Source organism: Falco naumanni, chromosome 3, assembly GCF_017639655.2.
Source record: "Falco naumanni isolate bFalNau1 chromosome 3, bFalNau1.pat, whole genome shotgun sequence".
NCBI classification, from domain to species: domain Eukaryota; kingdom Metazoa; phylum Chordata; class Aves; order Falconiformes; family Falconidae; genus Falco; species Falco naumanni.
Window position 1 is genome coordinate 71,431,238 of NC_054056.1, and position 27,972 is coordinate 71,459,209.

The 27,972-nt window shown below is 39.7% G+C and overlaps 1 protein-coding gene and 2 long non-coding RNA genes across 4 annotated transcripts in view; 2 read left to right on the forward strand and 1 right to left on the reverse strand.

Moving 5' to 3' along the window:
* The window catches only part of LOC121085626, a 29,966-nt gene extending 16,869 nt beyond the window's left edge, over positions 1-13,097 (forward strand). For both annotated transcript variants that reach the window (XR_005827131.1, XR_005827132.1), the window contains exons 2-4: positions 219-335; positions 526-653; positions 10,848-13,097. This is a non-coding gene — a long non-coding RNA (uncharacterized LOC121085626). The remainder of the gene's footprint in view (positions 1-218; positions 336-525; positions 654-10,847) is intronic.
* LOC121085627 lies at positions 649-23,577 on the reverse strand. Its single transcript, XR_005827133.1, has 3 exons — positions 23,567-23,577; positions 20,229-20,231; positions 649-1,574 (listed from the first exon to the last, which is right to left on the reverse strand). It is a non-coding gene; the product is annotated as an uncharacterized LOC121085627 (long non-coding RNA).
* On the forward strand, positions 13,983-17,242 carry PPDPFL (pancreatic progenitor cell differentiation and proliferation factor like). The gene is made up of 4 exons (XM_040588482.1): positions 13,983-14,219; positions 15,111-15,200; positions 15,292-15,391; positions 15,776-17,242. The coding sequence occupies exons 1-4, from the start codon at positions 14,165-14,167 to the stop codon at positions 15,786-15,788; spliced, it is 258 nt and encodes an 85-aa protein (XP_040444416.1). The 5' UTR covers positions 13,983-14,164; the 3' UTR covers positions 15,789-17,242.
* Positions 23,578-27,972: the final 4,395 nt, after the last annotated feature.

The window sequence follows — 27,972 nt, forward strand, 5'->3', positions numbered from 1 at the left end:
ATTCTTTAGTCATACAAGCAACTGGAGCATTACAAAAACAGAAGCAAAGCAGAAAGCATTACAAAACTAGCAGCAAAACATAACTAATAATGATGTAGAGATGAAGCCTCAATCACTTGTTAGAGCTTGATGCTTTTTATTTACTGAGGATTTATAGAATTTGTCAGAGCTGGAAATAGATATTGCAGGATCTGATCACATTCTTTTGTCCTGAACAGAGCTTTGCTTCCATAAGCACAGTGTAGGTCAAGACTCTATGTGGCTCATTTGTGGATGATAATGAGATCTTCAAGCATTTAATGGGACTTGTAGATAATTTCAGGTACCAAAGAAAGGTGAGTACTTGAAAAATGTATTTTATTTCCACATAAAAGTCAGATGGCTTTTTTTTTTTTTTTCATAGTCAGAGTAAGCATAACACGGATGCTGGCAGTGCAAATGTTCTCTCATGTGGTGTGTTTTTCTTCTAGATTGATTAGGACTATATATGAAATGATAGCATCTTCTCATTTCTTTTGTCTTTAGTCACTTGCTCAGGTTGTCAAAATGGATCCAGTTAATACCAGTTGCACAGGTGAATATTATCTACAGTACCACATCAACATCTATTTCACAAGGAAAGAACTGATGACAGTGATTCATTTTATATGTCAGTAAGTAATCATTTGATCATAACCATTATCATCATTGTAAATGGTAACTTTTAATCAACAGCAACAAATCTATTGCTCCACTTGAGTTGAGAATCAGTAGATAGCAATTTCCATTCTGTTATCAACCACAGTAGTGGTACTGTGTTATTAAATAGACAGTATTTTTTTCTCACTGACTGAAAGAACGAAATGTATGTGTATAATATCAGAGCTAAGACCCACCATTATCCTTGATTTCATCATGCCTGGTGCCTGTGTTGCAGGGGATGTGGTTCTACCACAAAGCTTCTGAGAAGTCTGGATCATGAGATTTGTGAATTGTTAGTGCTGAGCATTGCACAGGATTATGAAAAGACCACAGTTTCAATTGCAGCATTTGTATAGTTTTGGTCATGCACGGTCCATGTTAAGTTTTAGAGAAAGCTATGTGAGGAAAACCTTGTTTGTACAGATATGACTAACGTATTAAAAGCATTATTTTAAAGTAAGTTTTATCTTGGCAGAGTGTAAAATAATATTTCTTTATCACAAGGGAGATTTCAGAAAATATATTTGGTTAATGCCTTGGTTACATTATAGAAATTTACTGCAAATGGTTGGTGTGCAAAAAGAAACCGAAACAGAAAAAACAGATCGTAAGTTTGAAATTATGTGTAATATTTTGTGATGAATACTGATTAGTTACTCTTAAACCATTTCTTCAATCAGGTAGGTTTTTTTTTATTTGATTTGATTTTCAACTTCTTATAAACTGGTAGAACAATATCATTACCATCCCTGTCACACAGATAATATAATTCCTGTTTCCTCAGAAGTATCTAGATTTCTGTGTATTTGTCAGGGTTCATATATCACTGCAGCTCCTGTAAAAAACCAAATTATTTATTGACTTTTCTTTATGGTGCAAGGGGGAACACATGCCTACATTCTGAATAAAACTCCTGCTTACTAAACCAAACTACGGAAAAGGAGAGTCTTAGTCCATCCCTTGTCATTTTGTTTTTTGGACAGCACATATTTTTGATAATCCTACTGTTCAGACAGTAAATATTTAACTGCATCTTTTTAATTTATAACTGATGTAACCTGTTGAAAACCAGAGCTCTTTCTGGGAAGTGTCTCTTCAGAACTTTTGTAGATACACTCAGATAGATATGCTCAGCTCTAGTGAAACTATGGTTTTGGCTGTGATTCCTCCAGATGACCATTAGCAAAAGGCAAAAAGTGCCCAACAGAAATTTTGCTCTATATGTGGGTATGATGTGCTATCATTTTATGATTAGGTCCTCACATAAGCAGATTTTAAAAGGCGATGATCTAGTTTGCTCCAGGTTAGAGCTGGAAGTCATTTTGGCAATTGAATATAGGAAAGTTAGCATTTGCTTTGAGGGCATCTTCTGATCTAGCTTTCTGCCATGGTAGCCATATTATGTCCTGCTTTACTTACTTATTCTCCCTACATGAAGGGGTAGATTAATCCAGGAATTCTTATTTTCTTTGTCACTGGGCTGGGCTTATGCCCATTACAGTTCAAGGAGTTTTCATCTTGTCAGCTGAGTCATCACTTTTCCAAGTTTGCTCTACTAATTTCCTTTGTAGACTTTGAATATTCAATCTCTTAGACATTTAAAATTGAATGATGCCAGGAAACTGCAATAGGTTTAACAATAATCTTGTTCTTTGTGTCATCCTCCATCTCAAGGCAGTAAGCCTCTGTTTTTCACCCTAAATGCTTATTCGATACTCATCTTTTCATTTTCTGGCTAAGGGTCCAAGCTGGAGGCATCTATGACATTGGGAGATTTTAATCATGAACTAGTAAATCAATTTATCCATAGGAGGAACAATCTATAATGTTTAGAGGCTTTCAAAAAACTGCATTTAACAGATTGGATCAGTTTGACTGTCTCTGAAGGCAAATCTGTACATCTTTCAATACCATTTCCACTACATTTGCTAGTCCTATTACTTTGAGCCTGCCATTATATTTTAGTTCTCTAAACATTACCACAAGACAGACATATGTCCTGTATCATATCCACTAGGACGTTTTCAAAGGTTTAACAATCAGCTAATTGTTTCTGGTTTTACTGGAGTAATTGTTTCATTTTACCTCTCCTTCCATTATAAAATTTTATGTGTTCTACAATACCTTTGGTAGCTTTGATGTACAAGCAGTTTTAGTAGTCTTCTGTAATTTCATGGTCTTCTATAACTCCTGTTCTTCTCAACAAAATTCTTCAAAGGGAGCAAATTTGATTGCCACAGATAAAAGAGGATAGGAAAAAGGAGGGATGGAGAGAACAAACTGTAATCCTAATCTGTGATCTCATATGTGATAATTTAGTGTACCATTCAATTGCTGCCAAGTCAACTTTCACATGGAATGTGAAATGCTTTAAATTTCCAAATTTATAAAGGATCTGTAGATTTAAATTCATTCCAGAAACTTAAAAGTTAACTGCATTGCAAGCAAAATGGAGGAAAAACTTGCACATCAGCAGGGTGAAGGAAATAGGCTGTGCACTTTCTGTCTGATCAGACTTCTCATAGCTGACACTAACCCTTGTAAAACCATATTATAACTGTTGTACTTGACTGGTATGAAGATAAATGAAGCCTATCATTAGCCTATAATTCTTGTCTCTGGTAAATCAGAAAGTAGCTAACAACCTTCTGTCTACCAGATTTACTGATAAGAAGTAGACAGAGCATTGACCAAATAAAAATAAATAGGTGAACTTAATTTAGCTGTGTAAAACTTTGACTACACTATTAACTCTATTTTTCAGACCCTTGTCTAAGTCTGCTTTTTCCATACTGGCATTTGCTAAGAAAACCTGCTACAAACCCTACCAATATACTACAAGGGTACTTGTGTTCTTGAAATCACAAGGCTGCATGTAGCCCTCAGTTCTCTTCTCAGAGAGAAATGGATTCTACAAGGCTGAGAATATTTTAAGCTCTAAGACTCGAGTGAAGGTCAAGGAGCCAGGAGTTTTGTGTCAAACAGCTATATGCAGAGTTGAGTCTTCTGGAAGCACAGAGTCTAATCACTCTGAGGACAGGTACCTATAGCATCAGCAGAGCATGGTCAGCCTCCCAGTTACCTGAAGGAGATCCCCTCCATCAGCAGCCCATCAGTCTAAACGTCCATTTCTGTGATTCTGCATCAAATTTGATAAGATTCATTGTCACAGTAAGTAGACAAACACCTGTCACTGTTGACCCTCCCATGAGAGGCAAAGGACTGGAGCAACACATCTCAACTGAATTATTTAGAGTTAACTAGCATCTCATTAAGAATCATTACAGAACATAGCTCTATGATGAGTGATTCATGTGTTTTTGTTAGTGCCTTGCTAAATAATGTCCTACAGAGTAAGAAACTGGATTAAAGGACCACTTGCCATTCTTTGACTTCCTCTTCTGTGTTTCTAGGTTTGTAAATCTGTACTTATTTATACTGTTTTAAACCTGTATCTCTACTGCTTTAGTAGCAGTGAATATGCCCTCAGGTTCCCAAGGCTTGTGGCATGCAAACAGTGAGTTCCAACACACACCAACCAATTGCATCCACATTATACTTTGGTGGGGTGTTTGTAGGTTTTCATTGCAGAATTCGGTAATCCGCTTACTAATCCCAACCTGCCTGCCTGCCTTATGCACACCTTAGGACCATGAAGCACAGTGGAAACAAGAGAGCCTCTCCTCTATGGTTACTCTGGGTTGGCCAGCAAGAAAGCTAAGACCTGCAATAAAGAATCTTCCCTCATGGCTATCTATGCCTCCAATGAAAGAACTAGGAAAACCAAGATTGGTGGATAAATTCCTTCTCCCACTAATACATTTCACCAGGGAGGATTTTGAAGATGACACCAAGCCGAGTGATGTGGCTGACGTGCCTGAGGGATGGGATGCCAAGCAGAGGGACCTGGACAAGTTCAAGAAGGATTAACATGAGGCTCAATGAGGCCAAGTGGGAGGTTCTACATCTGGGCCAGGAAAACACCTCATATCAATACAGGCTGGGTGCAGAATTAGTTGAGAGCAGCAGTGCAGAGAAGGACTTGGGGGTGTTGGTTGATAACAATCTCAACATGACCTGGCAATGTGCACTTGCAGCCCAGAAGGGCGACCATATCCTGGGCTGCATGAAAAGAAGTGTGGCCAGCAGGTCAAGAGAGGTGATTCTACCCCTCTGCTCTGGTGATACTGCAGATACCTGCAGTACTGCATCCAGTTCTGGAACCCTCAGTACAGGAAAGACATGGACGTGTTGGAGCAGGTCCAGAGAAGGGCTACAAAAATGATCAGAGGGCTGGAGCACTTCTATGAGGAAAAGCTGTGAGAGTTGGGGTTGTTCAGCCTGGAGAAGAGAAAGCTCCAGGGAGGCTGTATTAGGGCATTTAAATTCTTAAATGGGGGTTTAGAAATAAGATGGGGACAGACTTTTTAGTAGGGCCTGTTGCAATAGGACAAGGGGTAGTGGTTTTAGACTAAAAAAGGGAAGATTCAGACTAGATGTAAGGAGGAAATTTTTTATGATGTGTGGTGAGACACTGGTACAGGTTGTCCAGAATGGTGCTAGGTGACCCATCCCTGAAAGCATTCAAGATCTGGTTGGATGTGGCTTTGAGCAACCTGATCTCATTGAAGATGTCCCTACTCATTGCAAGGGAGGCTGGACTAGATGACCTTTAAAGGTCCTTTCTAAGACAAACTAATTTATGATTCTATGAATCATAACTTTTCCCTGCCTTGAACAGAAAGCAGGTCATTCTTCCTCCAGTCTGACCAAAGACTGTGACCTTCAGATCTTCTTTTAGAGCCTATGATGGGGATACAGTGTTGGTGGATGAGGGAAGAGCAAATTATGTAATCTACCTGGAATTGTGCAAAGCATTTAACACTGACCTGCATGACAGTCTCTAAATCCTTGTCTCTAAACTGGAAAGACATGGATCTGACAGATGGACTGCTCAGTGGATAAATAATTGGCTGGATGGTCTCGCTTAAAGAGTTATGATCAACAGCTCGATGTCCAAGTGGAGACCAGTGAAGAGTGACATTCCTCAGGGGTTGGTATTGGAACCCACTGTTTAACATTTTTGTAAGTGACATAGACACTGGCATTGAGTGCACCCTCAGCAAGTCTGCTGATGACACCAAGCTGTGTGATGTGGTCAACATGCTGGAGGGAAGGGATGTCACCTAGAGGGACCCAGGTAGGCTTGAGAGGTGGGCCTGTGAAAACTTCATGAAGTTCAGCAGGGACAAGTGCAAGGTCCTGCACATGGCTCAGGGAAATCCCAAGCACAAATACAGGCTGGGCAGAGAATGGATTGAGAGCAGCCCTCAGGAGAAGGACTGTGGGGTGTTGGTGGATGAGAAGCTCAACATGACCCAGCAATGTGCACTTGCAGCCCAGAAAGCCAACCATATGCTGGGCTGCATCAAAAGACGCGTGGCCAGCAGGTCAAGGGAGGTGATTTTCCCCCTCTACTCCACTCTTGCGAGACCCCACCTGGAGTACTGTATTCGGCTCTGGGGCCCCCAATATATGAAGGACACGGACCTGCTGGAGCGAGTCCAGAGGAGGGCCAGGAAGATGATCAGAGGGCTGGAGCACCTCCCCTATGAAGACAGACTAAGAGAGTTGGGGTTGTTCAGCCTGGAGAAGAGAAGGCTCTGGGGACACCTTATAGCAGCCTGCCAGTGCCTAAAGGGGGTTTATAGGAAAGCTGGAGAAGGTCCTTTTACAAAGGCACGTAAGGACCTTTTTACAGGAGCATAGGACAAGGGGGAATGGCTTCAAACTGAGAGAGGGTAGATTTAGATGAGGTATTGGGAAGAAATTCTTTACTGTGAGGATGGTGAGACACTGGAACAGGTTTCCCAGAGAAGCTGTGGATGCCCCATCCCTGGGAGTGTTCAGGGCCAGGCTGGATGGGGCTTTGAGCAACGTGGTCTAGTGGAAGGTGTCCCTGCCCATGGCAGGGGGCTTGGAACTACATGGTCTTTAAAGTCCCTTCTAAATGAAACCATTCTATGGTTCTATGACAGGGGTCCTCAAACTACAGCCTGGAGGCTGGATACACCCCCCCAGGGTCCTCAATCCGGCCCCTGGTATATACAGACACCACCCCCCCTCGCCGGGTGTTGGGGGGGAGGAAAGCAAGCAGCCGCAGATGACTGCCTGCCACTGCATCTGCGTGCCAGCCCCCTGTTTAAAAAGTTTGAGGACCCCTGGTCTATGATCTTGAGGTCTGGCATACCTGAACAGGGGTACCTCTGACTCTTAAAGCAAAATTTGCAGCTCACAAACACAGTGCATATGTGGGACTGCATTGCTTTCTGCTTTTCTGAAAACCTTTCTCTGGCTTTTGCAATTCCTCTCTCTGCCTTTTATGCTGTCTTCTAGTTTTGTACCCTGAACCCCATGGGAGCTGGCTGCACTGCCTTGCAGCAGCTCATCATGCAAGAAGATGAAGACTTAGGAGCCCTATAATAACTTTGAAAAACAAGAGATCAACATGCCTTTAACAGTTCAAACACGTTTATTCAAACAGGAAAGGGAAAAATACATCAAAGACACAAAATGATCTTAGTAACGCACAAGATAGGAGAGCAAGAACATGCAGATAAGATGCACGGTACACAAACACAACCTGTAATAGCAAATAGCACAAAAAATCATATCTAAAATTGTTCCTAGACATAAACAAGAGGATGCATAGAAAAGGGGACCTGAAGAAGCCCCTCATCTTCTCTTTTCAGCTTCAGGAAACACTGCCAACTATGCCTTCATTGCCAGTGAGATGAGTTTGTGGTTGGAGTAAATTCTGCTTGGATCCCGGGCATTGTTACCTTGAGAGGTGCCCAGCTGGGCTACCTTTGCTTTTTCATGGAGGCAACTTGAAGTGCAAGGTCTGTATGTCATGCCTAGAGGCTCAAGCAATCATGTCAGGTAGGACTGAGTCTGGGACTAATGTTCTCCCAAAGAAGTTGCCTGTCTGGCTCTTTTCTCTCCTTTTTGCTCCTAAGTTGCCAAAGAAGCAGGGACTGGCAGTGCCTATTCTCTGCTTTTTCATTGCTGACATGTTGCACGTTTCAGGCAGAAAGCCCTCCCTCGTGGTCTGAATGGGACTGTTCACCAGCTCTCGCTGTATTAGAAGACTTGGCACTGGGGGTGTACAGACAGCTTTACAGCAGCCTGGGCAAAAGGCTTCCCACCAGCAGCATGTGTGGAGATGGAAACAGTAACCACAACAGATTTATTAAGGCCTAAAGAAAAGCAATAACCTTACTGTAATTGGCCACCTACACCCTAATGTTAAATATGGTAAATTTGCAAATGAATGCCTAGGAAAGACTCACTTGTTTGCAAGCTTATTGGGCTCTGGACCTCTTACACTAAGCACCAGTGATATCACATAAAATTAGCTGGACCTTAGGTTAATGTCAGGGAACAGAACTTATTTGTCTGTACTATTAAAATCTCAGAAAGGCTCTGAAATGTCTTTAGGGTTTTCCCTGGCTCCTTCCCCAAAAATTCCCAGGCAGCTTGGGATTTAACACAAACAAGAGACAATCCTTCACAGATCATTTTGGATGTAACCATATTATTTTGCAGTATAAAGCAGTGTGGGTATAGACCATTCCATACCAGCTGTGTTCACGGCCAAAGAATGGTCCCAAGCATACTTAAACTACTAGTATAGAGAAACTCTCAGTGTGCGGGAGTCCAGAAAAAATGGCAGGTCATGATATTTGCACTTCTGAGGTCACCTGGTTAAAGTGTGGGAGAAGAAGGAAATAGCAAGCATAATGAACAAGGATCTGGCCCGACATTGTTGCATGAGAAGTCTTACAGTCTCAGTGTTCCTTCACTGTGCCTCTCTGCAGGCTGATCTGACTTGTGATGGATTAAGACTTTCATGATGTTTCAGATGTCCCTGTAGAAAACAGAGAAGGTATATAATGGCATGCTGGTTCTGTTTATTGCAGTGGAGCAGACTGAGACTTACAAGGACATGTGTGTGTTTACTATGTAGTGGCTTTGGAGGAGACAAAAGTGCTATGAATGAGAGCAAGATGGTAGAATGAGCCATCTATGCAGGCTACTAGGTGCTCCTGATAACATGGCTTTCACTAAACCAGTGGACATTTGTGACTTATGTAAGGCCAAGGCAACTGCCATTTTTCTTGCTCCTACGTGTGACCTCCCACTCTCTGCAGTAACTTCCTCCAGCAGTGTACATTTTAAAGTTTGGTTCCTTCCCAGAAGCTTGTGTATGAACAACAATGGACAGGTCCTTCAACACCTGCAGGACAGTTGTATGGGCTGGGCTGTAGGTTTTTTTGATATGACCTGGCAGGTGGACACTTCTCAAACATCCTAACCACCCTCACTGTACTCAGTATGATGTTAGCACTGGGGTTCAGGAGATGGGGCAGGGGAAGGGAGATTAGAGTGACGCCCCCATCAAAGAGACCACAGGTCACCTGACTACAGGGCACAGCCACTTCACTGTGTAAGGCTCCTACGTGCCTTCCTGATATAACCTGTCCTGACAGCTGGTTCTAACCCAGCCATACAGGTATGCTATCTTTGGCTTCTTGAGTTTGAAACAATTCTGCTATGTGATGTGGTAGATGCTGGCCTGGGCCAGCTCTGTTGCTAGGCTAACAGGAAATTTTCGAGCTGTAAAATTCTGAATATGTTCACAAGCCTCTTGATTCCTTTTGAACCTCATGCTGCTCAATTTAGAGCATCTGGCCTGGTGGCAGAGCAACTAGCCAAGAAATGAGGATGCCAAGAGTGTCACACCTCAGTGCTGAGGAACGGTGTCTATACACTGTGGGGTATGCTAGGCTGTAAACACCTAAAGCGATTTTGCAGAAGTGTCAGGTTGTGTTCAATCTGGTGGGACTCAATCCTTGCTACTTGCAAGGACAGAGAGAAAGAGCAGGTACAGAAGAGAATCAGAGCAGAGTCTGTGTGTGTACATTAAAATGCACAGTACTGTTTACAGTGATTGGAAAAAGTGGATGCTGTAAACAGTACTGTGCATTTTAATGTACACACACAAACTCCAAAATAGACAAGGATACTAAAATATGCATGGTTTTGGCCCTGCATCTCTGTACTGGATGTGAAATTGATTAACAAGCCAACTCTTCTCATCTCTATATATCAATCAGTCTCCAGGGTCATATTAAAGGGGTATATAAACAGGCCTATGTTTCAATTTTGCTTTATTCAATCATATTCCATTAATTACATATTCTGTTTTGTAGGAATACAATTTATAACCCCTATATTAGGTCATGCTGGAACCTTAACACTTCTTTGGAATACTTGAGAGATGAAAGTAACAAAAAAAGTGCAAGTATTCACATGCCTCCTTAGAAGGATGTAGAAGATGTAGCTTGCTGGGAGAAAGTTATCAAGCTCGTGCAGCTTGTGTCTGGATCCAAAGAAAAATGTGTTTCAATTAAATGTTAAAACACAGCTAAAATGACACACATTAAAATGTCTGTTTTCTTATGAGCGTAGTTCTACAAAGGATCTGGAACTCAATGAAGAGAAGAAACTTGTAACTGTTACCTTTTGAAAACCTGATGCACTTAACTGTAAGTGCATAAAGTTGTGCTAATAATTTAGCAATGTGTATAGTCTTTTCCAGTGTTTTGGCAGTGCCGTTTATAGGTCAAAATATCTGTTTTCCCTGCTTTTGCTGACATTTCAGGTAATGTGCATCATTCAGAGGTGTGCTGCAGGGAGTCTAGAGTTCAAGTTAGTTACCCTTTGCTTCCAGTGTCATCTCATCTGGCATCTTAAATGGTCAGGAACGAAAAAAAAAAAAAAAAATTCTCCATTTTTTTTTTTGTCAGAGTATTCCATTCACATTTGTAGTGCGGATTAAAAGGAATAATAATTTTTAAAGTGCCAGAACTGCCAGTAAGCAATCACTTCACTACTGGGAGTGCTCATTACTACAAAGCTGATGATTTGCAGCAGTGCCACACACTGCAGTGGTGAAGAGAAAAGCTTTTTCTGTCCCTTTTATGCTCAGGCTCTCCCCAGCAACTCTATGGCACTGTCTCTTTCACTGGTTACTTACAACATAAATTTCTATACCCCTGCCACCTTGCACGCTGCCATTTAATTCTTTATCAATTCCTCAGTTCCTCTTGGTTTTGCTATACAAGTCCTGCATTCCTGTAGAGCTGTCTGGCTTGGAGGAATATTTGAAGAGTAAAACAAATGAATTAAAAAGGTAAGTGATGGCACTGGTCCTTGGAAGTAGCTAAGAAACCAAACAGGTTTTGATAACTAATTTTGCATAGCAAAGCTTTGTTACTTTACATAGTAGAGATACTTGATTTCTTTAATGCAAACCTCTTTTTACAAACTCCTTTCAAAATTTGACAGAACAAATATGCAAAACAATTTGTTGAGATAGCGAATAGTTAGTTACTGAAAGATGCATGAAAGAAACCTTTCTGAAAGTTCTCTGAAAATGTTAACATGCCCATTACAAAATACTAACCTGGGAAGTTAATTCTTCTCATGGAGAGTCATACTGTCAAATTAAGGCATAATTCCCTTCAAATAAGAGTGAATTATATTTTCTGTACAGATTTTGATTGAAATGTTAATTGCAGATGGGCAATAAGTCTGGGCAATGAAAATGTGCAAAATCTGTTCTTGCAGAAACCTGGGGGGAGGGAATACCTTACCCTCACGTGCCACAAATGTACCTTTCTGCATATGGAAAAATATATGTGCCTGTGGAAAAATACTTTCACTGAAATTGTTCATAACTCTCTCAAAATTTATGTCAGAGTACCCATACAGTCATTGAATGTATGAACAGCCATGATGCAACACTGCACAATTTCCAGTGCTGCACTACTCTTCCACAAGGTTAAGCAACAAGGAGAGGTAAAAAATTTGTCATACAAATGCATGGAAGAAAACACCAAAAACAAGTCCCCCAAAAAGATTGGCATCATGCTCACAGATATTCCAAGAACTGAAAGAGTATCTGAGTTTATTAGATAAACCCTGTCTAGTGAATAATTAACAGGTTAGCTCCAAGGTGAAGCTCAATATAGACTTGTTTTTGTTGTTGTGACTGAGGTTATTTACTTTTAATGTCTAAAAAAGGGTTCTACCAGGTAATCAGGATTAGGTGGGGTATTTATTCACTTAATGTGTCATATTGACTTCATTTTAAAATACAAGTTACACTTTTAATAAGTATCTATGATTCATGGGATGACATATAGTTCTGTGTTTTGTCCATTTTATATTTATGCATACACAAATGTTAAATGAACGCTGTTGTTAAATTCACAATATTAGTCAGTCAAAAGGCTGAAAATGTTCCTTCTGTTAAAAGCATTTTTATAAAATTGGGGATTAGGTACTACTTATTTCATAGGGCCCCTGCCTCTTTTGGCAAGAAGCATGGATGTGAACTGAGCTCGTGAAGTTAAAGAGATTATAAAGTGCATTTAGTAGGACTTCTTTCATGTCTGTAACAGCAGTTGAGTAGTGAATGTAGTAAAGGCTTCCAGAGAGAAAAGAACAGGTCAGTGGTTAAGGCAATTGAATGCTGTCTTGAAGTGAAATTATAACCTTGCCCCTGAGTTTGTAATTGATGCTATGTGAGTTACTTACATTTATCATAAGGTGGCCACTAACCAATTTTTTCTATGTCTGATGAGAATCTGATTTATCAACATGCTGAGTGCTTAAATCTGGATCTGAAGTGAATGAGAGCTGTAAGTGGGTAAACGAAGTGTGGCATAGTGCTAAATAGTTATAACAAAATGATGTCCTAGACTGCTGTCATATAAGACACCTAAGCTTTGTGTCGCAGCTCCTTTGGATCTCGGAATTTCCACTTGTTAACTGAAGATAATAACATGTTTTGGTTTTGCAGCGATTGAAAATAAGTGTGCTGGTATTTTAGAAGCACTATGTCAAAATAACTATGGAAGGAAAGACACTGGCAAAATCTGTAGTATTCAGTGCATTACTTGAAGAAAATACAATAGATAGGTCATAACGCCAGAGAGAGTGGGAGAAATGGTGGTAAACTTCTCATTAAATAAGTACTTTCTATTCCAGTGCAATGCATGAAACAGGATTCTGGAACAAACCTGGTACATGGCCATGTAAAGCTAAATGATATAGTAAAATAATACACATGCAGGAGTGAAGCAATTTCAGGTTTCACAGAGGTGGTGTTCCCCAGCTCCTGAGTGTGCTGGCATGGCTCCAACATGGATGGATATTCACAGGGATCACAACAGATCCACTTACCTCTGCTTTCTTGCCAAATACAATGCCTAGATCAAGGGTCCTCACACTTTTTAACCAGGGGGCCGGCGCACAGATGAAGTGGCAGGCAGTCATCTGCGGCTGCTTGGCTGGGGGGGTCTGTAAATACCGGGGGCCGGATTGAGGACCCTGGGGGGCCGTATCTGGCCCGCGGGCCGTAGTTTGAGTAATTCCTTACAAATGTGGCAGGAGCTATTACGAGCCATGCCCTTGTCATCTGAGCCAGGACTCGCTGTTCAAGCAGGCAGACACGTTGCGGTAACACAGTATCACGCACTACACACGCCTGCGTTCCGGCCCGCTGCCCTGCTGTGAAATAAACAACCCCAACACAACAACAGATGAAACTTGGAGAGCAAGAGCAACTCAAACAGCCAAAACTGCTTGTTACTTTTTCTGTTGACAATTCTGAAAGGTGAGGAAACATGCTGTAGGACAAGTTTTGCCATGAGTGAGGATGAAAGTGATTTAAAGAGCTGTGTTTGTCTGTGGGAAGAAAAAACTTCCTGGGTGATCTAGCTGTGACACAGCTCGCTCTGTACCAAGCCTTGAGATGGTCACTGGTTTCACCTATCACCGTGAGGGTGGAGACTATTCCTTGGACCTCGCCTTCTCTAGGGTATGTGCACAGTCGTGTGCATGTTTATAAACAAAACAAAAGTCTCTACTGAAACAGGTACCGGCCCTGCTTCACCCCCCTCTCCCCTGCCCCTCTGCTGGGAGAGTCACTAAGGCAGCAGCTGCCTGTCCCCGCTCAGCGCGCTCCAGAGAAGTGCTGAGAGGTGACACCCGGGACGCCAGACGAGGGGACCAGGCCGGGCACCGGCGGCCACCGCGGGCTGTCCCGGGCCGGGCCGGGGCTGGGCGGCAGCGTGCCGGGGGCTGGCCCCGACCGGGCCCGTCCCACCGCCCCCGGGGCGGGCCGCCCGCCGCCGCGGCCTATATAGGGGCGGCCCGGGGTGGCGGCGGCACCGGCTGCGGAGGGGAGCGGGGCGCTGCCTACCCCAGCCTCCCGGCGGCGGCTTTCCCGGGGCGACTCAGGTGAGCGGCGGGCGCCGAGGCCGTTGCCGCTGTCCTGCGCCGGGCGCCGCTCCCCGTTCCCCTGCAGGCGCCTCCCGCAGAGAGGCGGCTTACCCGCCGCGCCGCTGCCATGGCCTCGGTCCCCTCGGCCGGCTGCCTCCTGGCCAAGAACCAGTACTACAGAAGTAAGTGCGCGGCGGCCCGCGAGCTGTCCCCTGTCCCCGGCAGGGGGGCGCCGCGGGGCGAGGGAGGCCGAGGCCCCCGAGCTTCTCCTGAGGAGATGTCCGGGCTGTTCCCGCTCGGGAAAAGTCAGGGGGTGTCCGGACAAACTGGAAGGCAGAAGGGTGGCCTTGCCCGGTAGCTTTTAATTGCTTGAAGAGCTTTTTGTTATATCAATGAACTTAAGTTTTAATGAGTATCAGCTTCTGGTTATTCTGGTTCTTATTTAGAGTTGTTTATTAGGGGTATGTAATACCTTTTTTATATCTTTTTAAAACTATAAAAGATGACGTACAAAAAGGATTAGGCCTGTAACTTTTGGCTTCTAGCTGTAATTCATATTTACTTTGCAGGCTTAGCAGAGCACAAAATCAAGTCACACTTTTTGTTTCTAAATATGTAACATAATCACAGGTTTGAGAGTACGTTTGGTGCATTAGGATCCCTCTATGCAGGATGGATGCGGTAGTGTGAGTTTAGCATGCATTGTACCGCAAAGAACAGCAGCTAGGTTGTTTTGGACTTAAAATACTCAAGAACAGACTCATTTGTTTCAATAGCAGTGTGTATATAATCACAAGATTTGTCAGTGCTTTCAGTGAAAGGTATGCAAACAGATCTCAGTACGCTTCTAAGTGAAGAGTAAGTAGACTGAGGGATCAACTTCTATAAAAGTTTTTATGTAACAACTGTAGTAGAATGGTGTCTATAATATAGAAGTTATACTTTGTAGCCAAGTATATTTATTTTTTAGATTGTTTCCTCCAAGATAGCAGCAGGTCTGAAAAATTCTTGGCACAGAAATAGTGTGCTCTCTCAAATAACTTTCTGTTACGTGTGTCTTTTTCCATGAACAGCAAGACAGAACTCGGAATCCAGTGTTTCTTCCAGCTCCTCCTGCTGTTCGGATGCTGTGAATGTTACAGACCAGGACAAAGCATTTCATGGTACTGTGTCCTTCTTTCAAACTGTCTTCTGGTTTTGCCTGTTTGTTATTCAGCTAGTGTCTAATGGTGTGGGCTTTTTCTCCTTTGGCAGGATTACCTGAGTTGATTGATAAATGTTGGTGGATAAAAAGTTTTTTCCATAGTGAACAATCTCCACCAACTGTTGGCAGAAAAACACTATCAGCAAGCAGGTGAGTCCTGTTTTTACTATGGTGGGGATAACTTGCTCATTCCATTTTCCCTTTGGTCAAAGTGTTACTAAACAAGTCTTAATCGGCTAAAATAATCTGGAATGTGCAGTGCTATTTTGATGACTTAAGATACTGCAAGTGTACAGCTACAGAAGCTTCCTATGTTTTCATTTTAATAGGTGAACTCATATTACTTCACAGTAAGCATAGTGACATTTAATCCTCTATCTGTGTCACTTGCACACTCATTTATGCAGTTTACTATTTGACTTTATATTAAAAAGCTGATGTGAATGCATTCGAAAATACTTAGGCAGATAATTAAATTTTCCTCAAAAGACATTTATAATTCTGCTCATAACCTTTTAATATATATTTCTGCAGTACCAACAGCTGAATAGGACAGCATGCTGGTTTTACCGACTGAGATACTACGTGCAGACTTGTTTTTCCAAGAGGCTTGGGATCTCCCTAATGTCTGGGTTCAGCTGCAAGAAGAAAACAAAACCTTTAGGAGAGCAGAAAAGTATATTTCAAAATATTTCAGTAGTTTAAATGATACTGCTTAATGGACATGTCCATGGTCTACCTTGTTCATTACAGACTTGCTGTAATTTGAGATGTCTCTAATGGGAGTTACCAGGATTAAATATCCTGATGATTTATCTGGACAGTCAGAGAAAAATGCCAGTAAAAGTAAGATATTGTAGGCTTAGGAGAAGCATGTGTATTGAATGACTTTGCAGTAGGTGATACTCTTAAGATACCGGCTCTGTCAGCTGTCACACAGAGATGTAAACAAGATTAAAATACGCAGTCCAGTGTAGGACTGCTATATGGTGTTTTCTATCAATTACTTGTTTACCAGTTACAAGGAGTAAGTTTCCAAGAATGCTTGGTGATAGCTTTGCTTTTAGAAAGCCCAATTACATGACAAAACAGTAATTAGTTTGGTTTCCTTGTTCAAGCAGGGTGCATAGATCCCAACCTCAAATAACAAGGTACAACTTTCATTCATATCTATGCATGTTGATATTTGATGACAGGATAGAAGAGATAGATGAGAAACCAGTAATCCTAATGGACACTGACATCTTCCAGGCAGAAGAGCAACCTTAATCAGAGCTGATACTCCTAGCTCTGTTTTAGAGTACTGTCACCTGTTTTGCTTGTAGCTTAAAGAGCTACTTGTTATCAAGTGGTTAATCCCATCAATATTCACTACTCTGTCAGCTTAGTTATGTGTTAGATCTAGGAAAGTGTCCAACTCAAAGGGATAACATTAATGTTATTAACCAATTCTACTGTTGTCATGATTCATGCTCTTGAAAGGTACTGTAACATAGCTTCATTTGGTCTTCAGCATTGCAAAGCAGTACATCAGACTGTTTATTCTACTGGGTATGACTGAAATGCAGATGAGGTCATAGAAAGTAACAAGTTATTTGACTGGATGATGTAATTTCTGTAAACTGTCTATGCAACTTTTTGATGTACTATCACTAAACCTACCTGACCTCTCCATCACTGGATGAACTAACACTAGCAAACATTAATGTAGCCATCATTTTTCATCATAGGTTAATGGTTGTCATGGTTACACATAACTCCAAAGTGTACCTAGTGACTGCTTCAGGAAGCTTACAGTTTGGTAAGGGCAATAAATGCATGGCACATGAGAACAGAAAAGAACATAATTCTGAAAACAGTTTCAGGAATCCTGAAATTGATATGTTAAGTATCTTACTTTACTCCTGCTGTGTAGTTTCATCTTTGTCCAATCTCTAAGTGTACAGAATGAACTATTTTTTATACTAAGGTATTTTTATTAATAAAAAGATTTAATCAGTATTTGGTCTTATGGGTTCAAATAACACTGATGTTCAATGGTGTTTGTGGTGTGGGTGGTTTTGGGGTTTTGGGGATGTGTTTATTTGAAGTCATAGTAAAACTTTAAAATTCCTACAGAATGCTGTGTGTCACATTCTTCCTTTAGTTTCTGAAGTCTAATGTGAGGTGATAAAGGAATGATGGAATGCAAGGTAGGAAGAAGACCCTAACATCTTTTTCTGTAACATCATGTAAAGGAAGGGGAAAAAGACAGACTTGCTAGTTGCAAGAAGGTGATTTGGTCTCTTTGAACATGCTTGGAGTCCTAGAACAAAGAAGTGCTGTAGCCCTTATTGTACATGAGAAATACAGGGTGCGGGAAACACCGAAGGACAGTGACAAGCTTCCATATCACTTGCTGAGCTTAGGCTGCTTGTGTCCTTATATAATCAGAAGGTGGGGTGCAGAACATGCTGAAAGAGCTGATAAACTGTGAAGACAGACCTACACACTGCCCCCTTCCTTTCCCCCGCTTTTTTTTTTTTTTTTTTTTTTTTTTTTTTGGAGGGGGGAAGGCTGGAAGAACGAGAGGTGGGAGCCTGCCTATTGTTTGCATTCATCTGCTTAGGCTATATGAGCTACTCTATGTAATGGTGGCGTGGTGATGGAGAACTGTTCTGGAGAAGTGCCCTCACACGATTCCCATCATCTTTTACTGTGTTCAGCACAGTGTTGGAGTTGCAGCACCACCAACTCATAGTTATTTGTGCCAGTTCTTCGAAGTATAGCTGCCCTGCAGTGAATCAACTCTGTTAAATAACATGAAATCTTGCTATGACAAACTCCTAAGCAGATAGGGGTAAATGGGACATTAAAGTGCTTGCTAACAAAGGGCTGCATCTAGTTACAACATGGTAATAAAGAAAGGTCAATTTTCTTGAATTAAATGTCAATATAGTGTTACTTTGTGGGGAGATAGAAGTCAAAATCTAAATGATTTAAAGAGAAATATGAAGGGGAAATTACATTGTATGGCTTAAATGCAGCTTAGAACAAGAAAAACAGCAGAAAAATATGATTTTAATTCCTATCTGGGTAAGACAATTCTAAATGTTTTATCAAATATTAATTGTAGTAGGGAAAAAAGTGTTGTTTTCCTGTTAGGAGTGTAGGTAGAAACTTGTTTTGTTGAAGTTAATCTAGATGGTGTTATCCATGTAGAAAAAAATACCAGAAACGGGACTTGTGTCAGCACGTAAGCACTAAGATCCAACTGTTGTCACCAAGTTAGGAATGGAAAGATGGACTTGATTTTTTTTTTTTTTTCTAAATGCCCATATAGCAAAGATACTCAGTAATGGGCTTCCATTTCTTTCCTAAAAAAACCCCCTAGAGTTATAGTCTGCTGGTCATAGTAATACTTGTTTTAGGAGTCAAAAGACATATCTTACATAGTTTGGTTTTGTTCAAGAACAGCAAAATCTTCCTGTTGAACACATGTAGAGAGAGAAATTCTTTACTATGAAGTTTTTTTTTCCCCATTTGTTTTGGTTTGGAAGAAATACTATAAAGCTGTTTTTATTTCCAAGGATTTTCTTGCCTGTATGTGAGGTAAGCAATACTACATGTTGTGGGTAGACAATAGTAAAGATTAACTGTAAAAACTAGTTATTGCTATGAAATGGGATTTTTTTTTTTACACTAGCCTTTTCTGCATAAGCAAGAATGATAAATGAACCCATTTAAGAAACAAGTTTTCAATATAAGAATGAACAGTTAATCAAACAGCAACTCAAAAACTCAAACTCAATTTGATTTATTTGGAATAAGTTTTTCTTTTCCTAATGTGCAGTGATTAAAATGTGCTTTAGCATTCCTTTAACTTCTTTGGAAGAGTCATTTCTGCTTGTGATATAATAACATTCTTGTTGATGTTTTAGATTATGTGCAAATCCCTTTTTTTTTTTTTTAATTGTAACTAATAATTAATTATTTCTTCTTGTAACTTATTAATCTCTTATTGTCACTGCTCAACATTTCTGCAAAGGAAAACTCAAGCAGGGTTCACTCAGCCATTTCTACCAGGATTAATGTTTGCAAAGTATTTCTTGGATTATTGCACTTAACAGCTGGTGACTGTGAGAATTTTGACCATGACCATATTCAGTGTTGTGGCTGACTCTTCAGTGATGGAGGGATTCTGTCAGATTTCTTTTGTCATGCACTCTGTCATATGCCATTTTAAGCTGTGCTGGCAGTAGCAGATGCGAAGTATACCATATGTAATCACTAGGAGATAGGTCTTTGTAATAGAAAGAGGCTACTGCTAATAGGGAAGAGAATCAGATCAGTATATTGCAAGGAATATATTTTTCCCCCTACTTCTCTCTCAGAAACTGTGGAGCAAGAAATCAATTTCCCAACCCTATGCCAAGAGAGAAGATTCAGCTCCCAGTTACGATACCTAATGTATGTTCAGGGACACTATTGACTTTCTCAAAAATAGAATTATAGAAGTGCCTGTAGTCATGAGGACAGGACATGATCTGGTCAGTCAGAGATGTAAGATTTTATTAGATCAACTCATAACAGGACAAAAAAAAGGACTTGTACACTCAAAATGTTTTTCTATAAAGCAGAAACCATAATTTCACTTTACTAGTTTAGTTTAGGTAGCAGTATTGGGTGCAAGGTAAAACTGTTTTGTCAGTTTGTGAGGTGCACTGAAATACAGCCTCTACCATAACAGAAGAGGACAGGTTGGACATCAGTTGCCCTACTGGGATCATCTCTTGGACGAGCTGAGGCTAGGAGAAGTGTATCAGTACTGGCAGTAACTTTTTAAAAAGACATTACTCAGGTTTTGGTTTGCTTTGGGTTTGTTGGTTTTTTTTTTGTTTGTTTATTTGGGGGTTTGGGTTGTTTTTTTCTGTTGCTCTTTTTGCAGCAAGTGAAAAACCATCTCATCCTGCCTTCAAAGCAGTCAGTGATTGACAGTCCGTAAAACACCCTAGTAAAATTTTCAATGGTTGATCACACTTACTTTAAAGATCTTCCCTGTTGCTGACAACCTGAATTTCTCTCTGAACAGCAGTTCAGGGGTTAGTCAGGAAAGCATGGCTTAAATAACAAGCAAAAGACTTTTTAAGTCCTGATTCTACCTTCTCTTCAAGGATCTTGACATTTCTGAAGAGGCTGTATAATTTTATTTAATCTCCAGCTATGCCAAATTCCAGAAGTATTTCAGTGCAATAGGAGTGGAACAATAGGTGGAAGCAGCTGGGGATAGGCTTTTTGCTTCTGTGAGTCAAAGCTAAAAGCTGGGTTCTTAGAGTATGTTTCCCAGTCTGTAGTTTACTTACTTCAGACTGAGCGAGGACATACAAATTATTGCAAAGTAAGCCGAAGAAGAAGGAAAAAGGTGATGGTGTGGGTTTGGGATGGCATAAAAGTGTTGGCCAGTTTGAAATCTTGGAATCTAAACCACATGCTTTAAACTCATTCACTTGAAAATGTTATTTAATGAATAGATTCCTTAATATCTCAAATCATAAAATGTTTAAAGAGTTATATGCATGGTAACTAGCTACAGACAAATTTACATTTAAAAAAATAATTGTAAAATAATTTACAATCCTCTCTTTGATGACGTATTGTGCAATTTTTTTGTGTTTAATTCTGTTATCACATTGTATATGGAGTAGCCTCTTCATCTCATAAAAGCACTTTCAATTTTGAATTAAAACTTGGAACCTATAATAGGTTCTTACAATAAACTTATTTTATATATATTCTAACTTTCTAAGAACCTTGAAATTGCAAGTTTCACTGTCTCATAATAGTGCAGAAATGAAAGCGTAATACTGGGTGTAAAATAGATAATGAAATAAGTTCTTTTGAATAGGTATTTTCCCATCATATTTTAACCAGGTTAATTAATGCTATCATGACTCCACCATACATTTAAGTTCAGGTGAAATCTAGTGAATCACACCAACGGGACATGTTAGCGACTAGACAATTTCTCCATGGCAGTAGCAGATTGAGTGAAGTCTTGAATGCAAAAGGCAAGGTAAATGGGCGGTGTATGTAGTAAACCCTTCGTGTTCTGTCACAATAAAATGCCTGCCTGAAAAATATGCAATCAATTCGCAGAAAAAAACCCTGAACACTCCACCAAAAAACCCTCCTTGTTCTTGTTTGGTGCTTTCCAGAAACGTATTTTTCTGGGTGAAGTGCTAGTTGCTTTGTATTTTTTTCTAATTTCATTGCAAGAGAATGACAAGCTGAAATGCTTTAAGCAAACAGATTGTTACTTTCACTGCTTATTTTCCTGGTTGTCACAATTATTGTCCTACATTAATCTTATGCGCTTATTGCTTAATGTCTTTAGTGGGGGAGTTGTTTGTTCTCTGTTTATCTGTCACCATACTGTGAATGCAACAGGAGTGTCATCTGGAGGGGGCAGCTTTGTGGTGTAAACACTTTTTGAACACCTACACGCTACTAAAACAGAGCTCCAGTGACTAAGCGGGTCAGCTCAGACCTTCTGAGATAAATGTGCATAGACTGTAACTCTATCATGGAAGGACTGATTTTTACTCTGCATTTTTAACAACATAGCATTGGACATTAATTTTGAAAGGCATCAGCTGCCAGGCATTATAATATTATATGAGGCCTTTATGACTAATTCTGAAAATGGATGTCTTTTCACTTCTTTTTGGACATGAAAGCATCCACAGCGTTTCTTAAATATTTTAAAAGAAAACTTGCCAAAAATAGCGACTGCGATTTATTGGCCAGAGCATTCCTCAACTGAGAGCAGGCCGCCTTCTGTACAATATCAGTCAAATACTGTATCCTCTGTACATTTAACTTGCTCACACTAATAGCATTTAGTTCAGTCCCCAAACAGGAAAGTCATTTGAGATTTATTTAAACTAAAGGCAATTCTTCTTCAATGTCATCTATTCTGAAATCCACTGAGATCAAAAGTGCTTTTCATAATAATTAAATGTAAATTAATTGATGGTGGATTTGAACTGAAAACCCCAAAATGTTAATGAAGAGAACAGTTGTGATATAGTTGTTCACACCTACCTAAAATCCTAATTCTATGTAGGGATCGCTATGGCTGAAAGAGTTACAGAGGTTAAGTTTATATCAGTACTCATTCATTCTCTCTCCTCTCCCCCAGTTGCTCTCTGCACTAATTAAGAACCCCACAAAACACTAAAACCCAACAATGAAAACCCTTTTAGCACCTACACAGTAATAATAGAGAAATGACATAGAAACAGCAGCCAGGGCAAACAGCATTCCCTTTATTCCTAGAATGGGCCAGCCTGTCTAAAGGGCATACATCTTTCTGTCTCTAGTTTTAAAAAAAAATAAAAATAAAACAAAACCAAAATTATTTTGCTGTGGCCAGGAAATAATCTAGGCCATATTAGAAGCTCAGGAAGACCAGGCACTGATACCATTTATATAGAGCCAGCTCTCCAGTAAGGGAAATCGATTGAAAGAATCCACAGCCTTGCTGTAAAACAGGGTGTAGGATTGAAGCACAATCTTTTGCTTCAATAAAACCGTTACTTTTTGGCTGAAAAATAACGTCCCTGAAATATATTGACAGGATGTCTTCCTGTGTTGGCTAGTGGGAATTTTGTATAAGACCTCTTTTATGGGCTAGTCATCTCAGAAATTGGTTCTCTTGTTTCTCCCTCCAGTTTTATGCACGTTACATTACAGTGGATTAAGTCTTTATGGGGACCACGGTGATGGGCTGCAGCCAAGCAAAAACTCCTTGAGATGTACCCTAAGTGTGTATTTAATTCAAAATATTGTGAATTTCAAGGCAAACATTTTATTTTTTAAATCTGTAGTATTTCAGTAAAAGTATAGAAAAATACGTCAAAACGTTTTGATTGACCATAATAATGACTGTTACAAGGAGATGTAGTGTGCAGAATAAGCTGAATTTAACATTAACCTGCAATACCAGATATATCAAGCATTTTACTAATCTCTGAGGAAGCAACACTGACTAACGCAGTAAATAGCATATGGGGGCTTGTTTCTCCCTTCCTGTCAATGAACAGCACTAGCAGCGGTGTTAGACTCTACTTAGACCAGAGCTATCAAATGGGTAAACTGAGAGGAGGTAAGGAGGATGAATAAACCAAACTCTCACTGGCTGATGCAGATTGTCAGAAAGAAAATCTGCAGGCTCATCTGGGGTCCAGACCTGACAAATTTCTTGTCCCAAAACTAGTGGATGTTGTTCACCATTTTACAGTAAGAAAGCCAGGCTTTTTCTTTTTTTTAATTTTTTTTCCTGACCTGACAAATGCTTTAGCTATAGGGACTGAAATCTCTAATGAGCTGAAAATTCTTGGGCAAATGGATGCTGAGAGAGTGATGCTGTTAGTTTTTAGGTCCTGAGAATTTCTCTTTGAAACCTAGCTACATACATTATTATGATTTTGATATGCATTAACTATAAAATAATGCAAATTCATTAACTGAAGTTACTTTTTATTTACATAATTCACAGTATAAGGAATGACTATGCAGTTTATGGCAGATATATGTAAGGATGTATTTTTAGCAGGATTTCAGCTACTTTTGTTATCCATATAGTTGATGAAAGGGATCCACTTTCAGCGTGAACAAACAAAGCGTATTTTTGCAGTGTCTTTTCAGGACTGAAAAAACTGTTGAGTTGAAAGCGAAGTCCAGTTAGTAAATCTCACTTTCATTTCCCTCATGTGGAGGACTGACCTAGAAAGAGCACTGCTTATATTTGGCTGCTGAAATACTGTACTACAAATACAGGATGGGGAGTTCATCTCACGTAGCTCCTTATTTCCAAGAAATCCAAGTGCCACTAGTATTACATAAGTCACCCAGGACACTAGGGTTGAAGTTACTGCGCTGAGGCTTGCTTAGCACTGCTGTATTAGTTGGCAAGCCAATTCAACATTTATTTCAAGTGTATGAAGGAGAAGCAGGTTCATGAATAGATAATAAAGAAGGCATACATTGTCTGAATGCATTAGTTCAAAACCAGTGTTCTTAAAATACTGTTGTATCGAAAGCATGCATTTGAAGATCTTAGATTATTCAGTTTGCAAGTCAACACGTTCTGTGCATTACACTTGTATTGAATTATTATGCCTCAGCTAAATAAAGGTCCTCATCCCTAATGCTTGACTTTTATGAGCCTCCTACAGTAATGTGTGTAAAGGCACATGGGAGAGAAGGAGAGAAAGAATTCTTTGTACTTTCAGTGTTTAATGAACAGCACAGTTTTTGGGTCATCTCAAAGAGTAGGCACAATTTGAGCAGTAAAAGCAAAAGCAAAATCACTCTTTTGAGAACGTTCTTTTGAGACTTACCAAGATTTCCTTTAGCATTGCCTAATTGGCCCTGCTTTCTGACACAGCATGAAATGAGGACACAAAGAGCTCTCAACTTGCGGTGTGGTGTGGTAACTTCTTTCATGAGTTGTACATTAAAAAATAAAGATCGCAACATGTACAGTCAGTATTTAAAGATATGGAAAACCAGAAATGTTTGAGAGGGGAGAGACAGGAGCAGAGATGGTAGAATATAACCCCCTCTGACTTCAGTTTGCTGCTTCCTTCTGTAGTTTTCTGAAAATTCTGAAGTGACTATTTGTTATCAAATTGATTTTTTCAATGTTGTAACTATTCTACTTTTGCCAGTCAAGACTCTGACTGGACAGGAATGGGAATACCTAACATCAGTGATTTGTAACATACGGGGTCTCAAAGCTGGAATTAAAACCTGACATCAGTAAGTAAAAGCTTTTTCTTTCAATAACAGGTAAAATGTTATTGCAAAGCCTATATTAATATAAGGCTAAAGCAAAAATATTACATCTTGCCAAATGCAAAAAAATAATATTTCTGGAATTGATTAGAAACTTAATACACATATATGCTTTATAATGCTCATTAAAAACCATTATATGTATTTATTGAACTAGAAACCTTTTCCCCGAAATTAGAATTAGTATATTATTGTATGCAACACAGTGTTTAGCATTTCCATAGAAACTTAGTTGCATACACTTTTTTGGCTGTGTAATCTTAAAACTGTATTGGCATCTTTTCTATCTTTCATATAAAATAGGTAATGCTGCATGATATTTAGTAAAGCAATCTGTTTCATTTCCCAGTTCCCTGTCTTCAGTCTCATATCAAAGCACCACTAATGATGCCTTTGCCTAATTAGTGGGGCCTGTACTAGAATAAGTTTATAATTGAGGATGCTGTGTAATTTCTGCAGGGAAAATTGTTTCTGAACGTACTGTACTCTTATAAAGCAGTTTTGCTTTTCCTAGCAGATTGCTTAATTTTTGTAAAAAGATGTACTTCCACGCACATTTTTGTGTGTACATATAAACTTACACTTAGGAAAGGTTTTACTGCATATTTTAAAATTGCTTTTATTTTTAAAATCTAACAGTAATAATATTAAAATTAGTACATTTTATATTCATTATAATGCTTATGGAAGCATTGAAATATCATTTAACTAGAGCTGAGCTTCAGACTGAAATAAAACTTTACATGATACAATTTTCCAGGTGGTTTATCTTTTAGGCACCATAGTTAATGACACAGCTTTTGTAACAGCTGCTACTAAGCCAGTTGAAAATATACAAAATATATCTTCTGTTTTACTGATCAGGTGGTGTATTAAAATAATTGTCCTCATTTACTGGATGAAGTTTCCTGGCCTGTTTTATGGACTATGTCCTCACAGACCACTGGATTCAGAATCATGAATCTGAACTCAGTTGTGGCAGTTCTACCAAAGACATGTTACTTTAGTTTTTAATGATCAATTAAGCAGGCTTGTGCATATATTATGTCATCCTCCTTTCATATCTGTCTCAGATTCCCCTGTGGCTGAGGGATCTGCCAATAAATTAAATGACCTCTCAGTAAATCAAGTAGAATCAGCAATTCCAGACATGTTCCCAATGTTATGCATGACTCTTTTCTAAAATATACACTGAACATTCTAGTAAAAGCTGCAGTGTTACCTGCAGAAGTAGCAATGATCTTAAGTCATAGGAACATAAGTTAGAAAAACTGGTGTCTGTGTCAAAGTAAATAACATCAGCTCTGCTGGCCCAAGATGTTCTCTCGTTCTCTTACCTGATGGTAACAGCCTGTGTCTTACAACACGATAAACCTCAGTTATCAAAGCTTTGTCTTGTGCTTTGCTGAAGATTGAATGTTACTTCCATAAAATCATTATTCTGATGATAGTAATAACAATAATAAAGCACTCACTTCTAGCCTACTTTAAGAGGTTTGTCCTATAAAGCAGCGTATTTCAGAAAAGATAAACCATCGTGGTGGAATTCTGTATTAAAGCATTTTTTAAACTTTAATTTTTCTGTGGCTTAAAGATACATTTATTCTTGATCATATAATTTGCCCTTACATTTACCACGGACAAGTTTGCCCTTACTTCTTATACAGTTAATATATTTAGGACAATTCAGCAAAAATGAAAATCAGTGAGGTTGCAAAGGCACTGAATGTTGCTAGAAGACTTTTATAATGGGATTTGCTTTTATTGCTGGATCTAGGACTCAAGAGTTTCACCTGCTGGCCTGAACGCTGCTTCGTAGTGGGAAGAGGATTAACAGGTACAATGACTAAGTGAAACAGCAGTCCCTGGGATACACTATTCGGTATAGCGTGTTGATGTATATTTATTTTTAGTAGTATAATGTGTCATTACTCTTATCTTTTTATATATAGGCTCTATCGTTTTCCTTTTAGAATTAATGCAATGTGGATGTGGGTATTTTGTTTATTGAGCCCTTGTAATTCCTTACATCGGTTTTGGAGCTTGCATGCTTACAAATGCTGCAGGGGTGTCTGGTTCTTACGAAAATACATCACTGAGGAGCCTACATGCCATTTTCAAATACTGCAGGTGTTATAAATGGAAGTGAGAACAGTAGCTAATTTAAATAACTTCCCATTGCTAAGCCATCTCCCACCCTAAAAGGATTCTAAAGCACATTACATTCAGAAGACTGTACTCCTGACCATCTCTGCAGGACCAGTTTCTATTAACTTTAACAAATATCTTGTCTATGCACAATCTGATACTTCTGCAGTAATGACACATTAGGACACTCCACCCAGGATGTTAATCAATATATTTAGGCATACAAATTGGGCTAGTTGCCCAACAGTGGGAGTTGTCTTGAGGCAATTTCTACAACAGTTCAAAACTTCCATCTGGAGGGCTCTTGTAACCAGCTCCTGTAACTATGATTCAGATACTTACATGTGAAAGTTTAGTTGTTTTCAAGTTGGTCCATTGCCTCAAGCTGATCCATTATCTCACCTCCGCAGATGACTGGTGGCTGGCTGGGGAGTTCCTGAACTGCTCAAGGAATTAAGTGTGCACTGGACATGCATATGGGCACAGCACCGGTACACAGGTACACTGCAGTTATAACTTAAGAGCAAATTTTGTTTTCATACTTAGAACTCGCTTTCAACTTAAGCCCCATATCCACAGCCTGAGTATTCAGAGAGACCATATTATCAAAATGAATTATAAATATTAGGATATAGTTGCAGTAAAATTGTTCTTTGAATTTTTTTAGACACATTTTTACAAGTTTGACAAAAGCGAGCTTCAGGGTCAACATCTCTTGAAAGACTTGATAGGTGGAAATACTG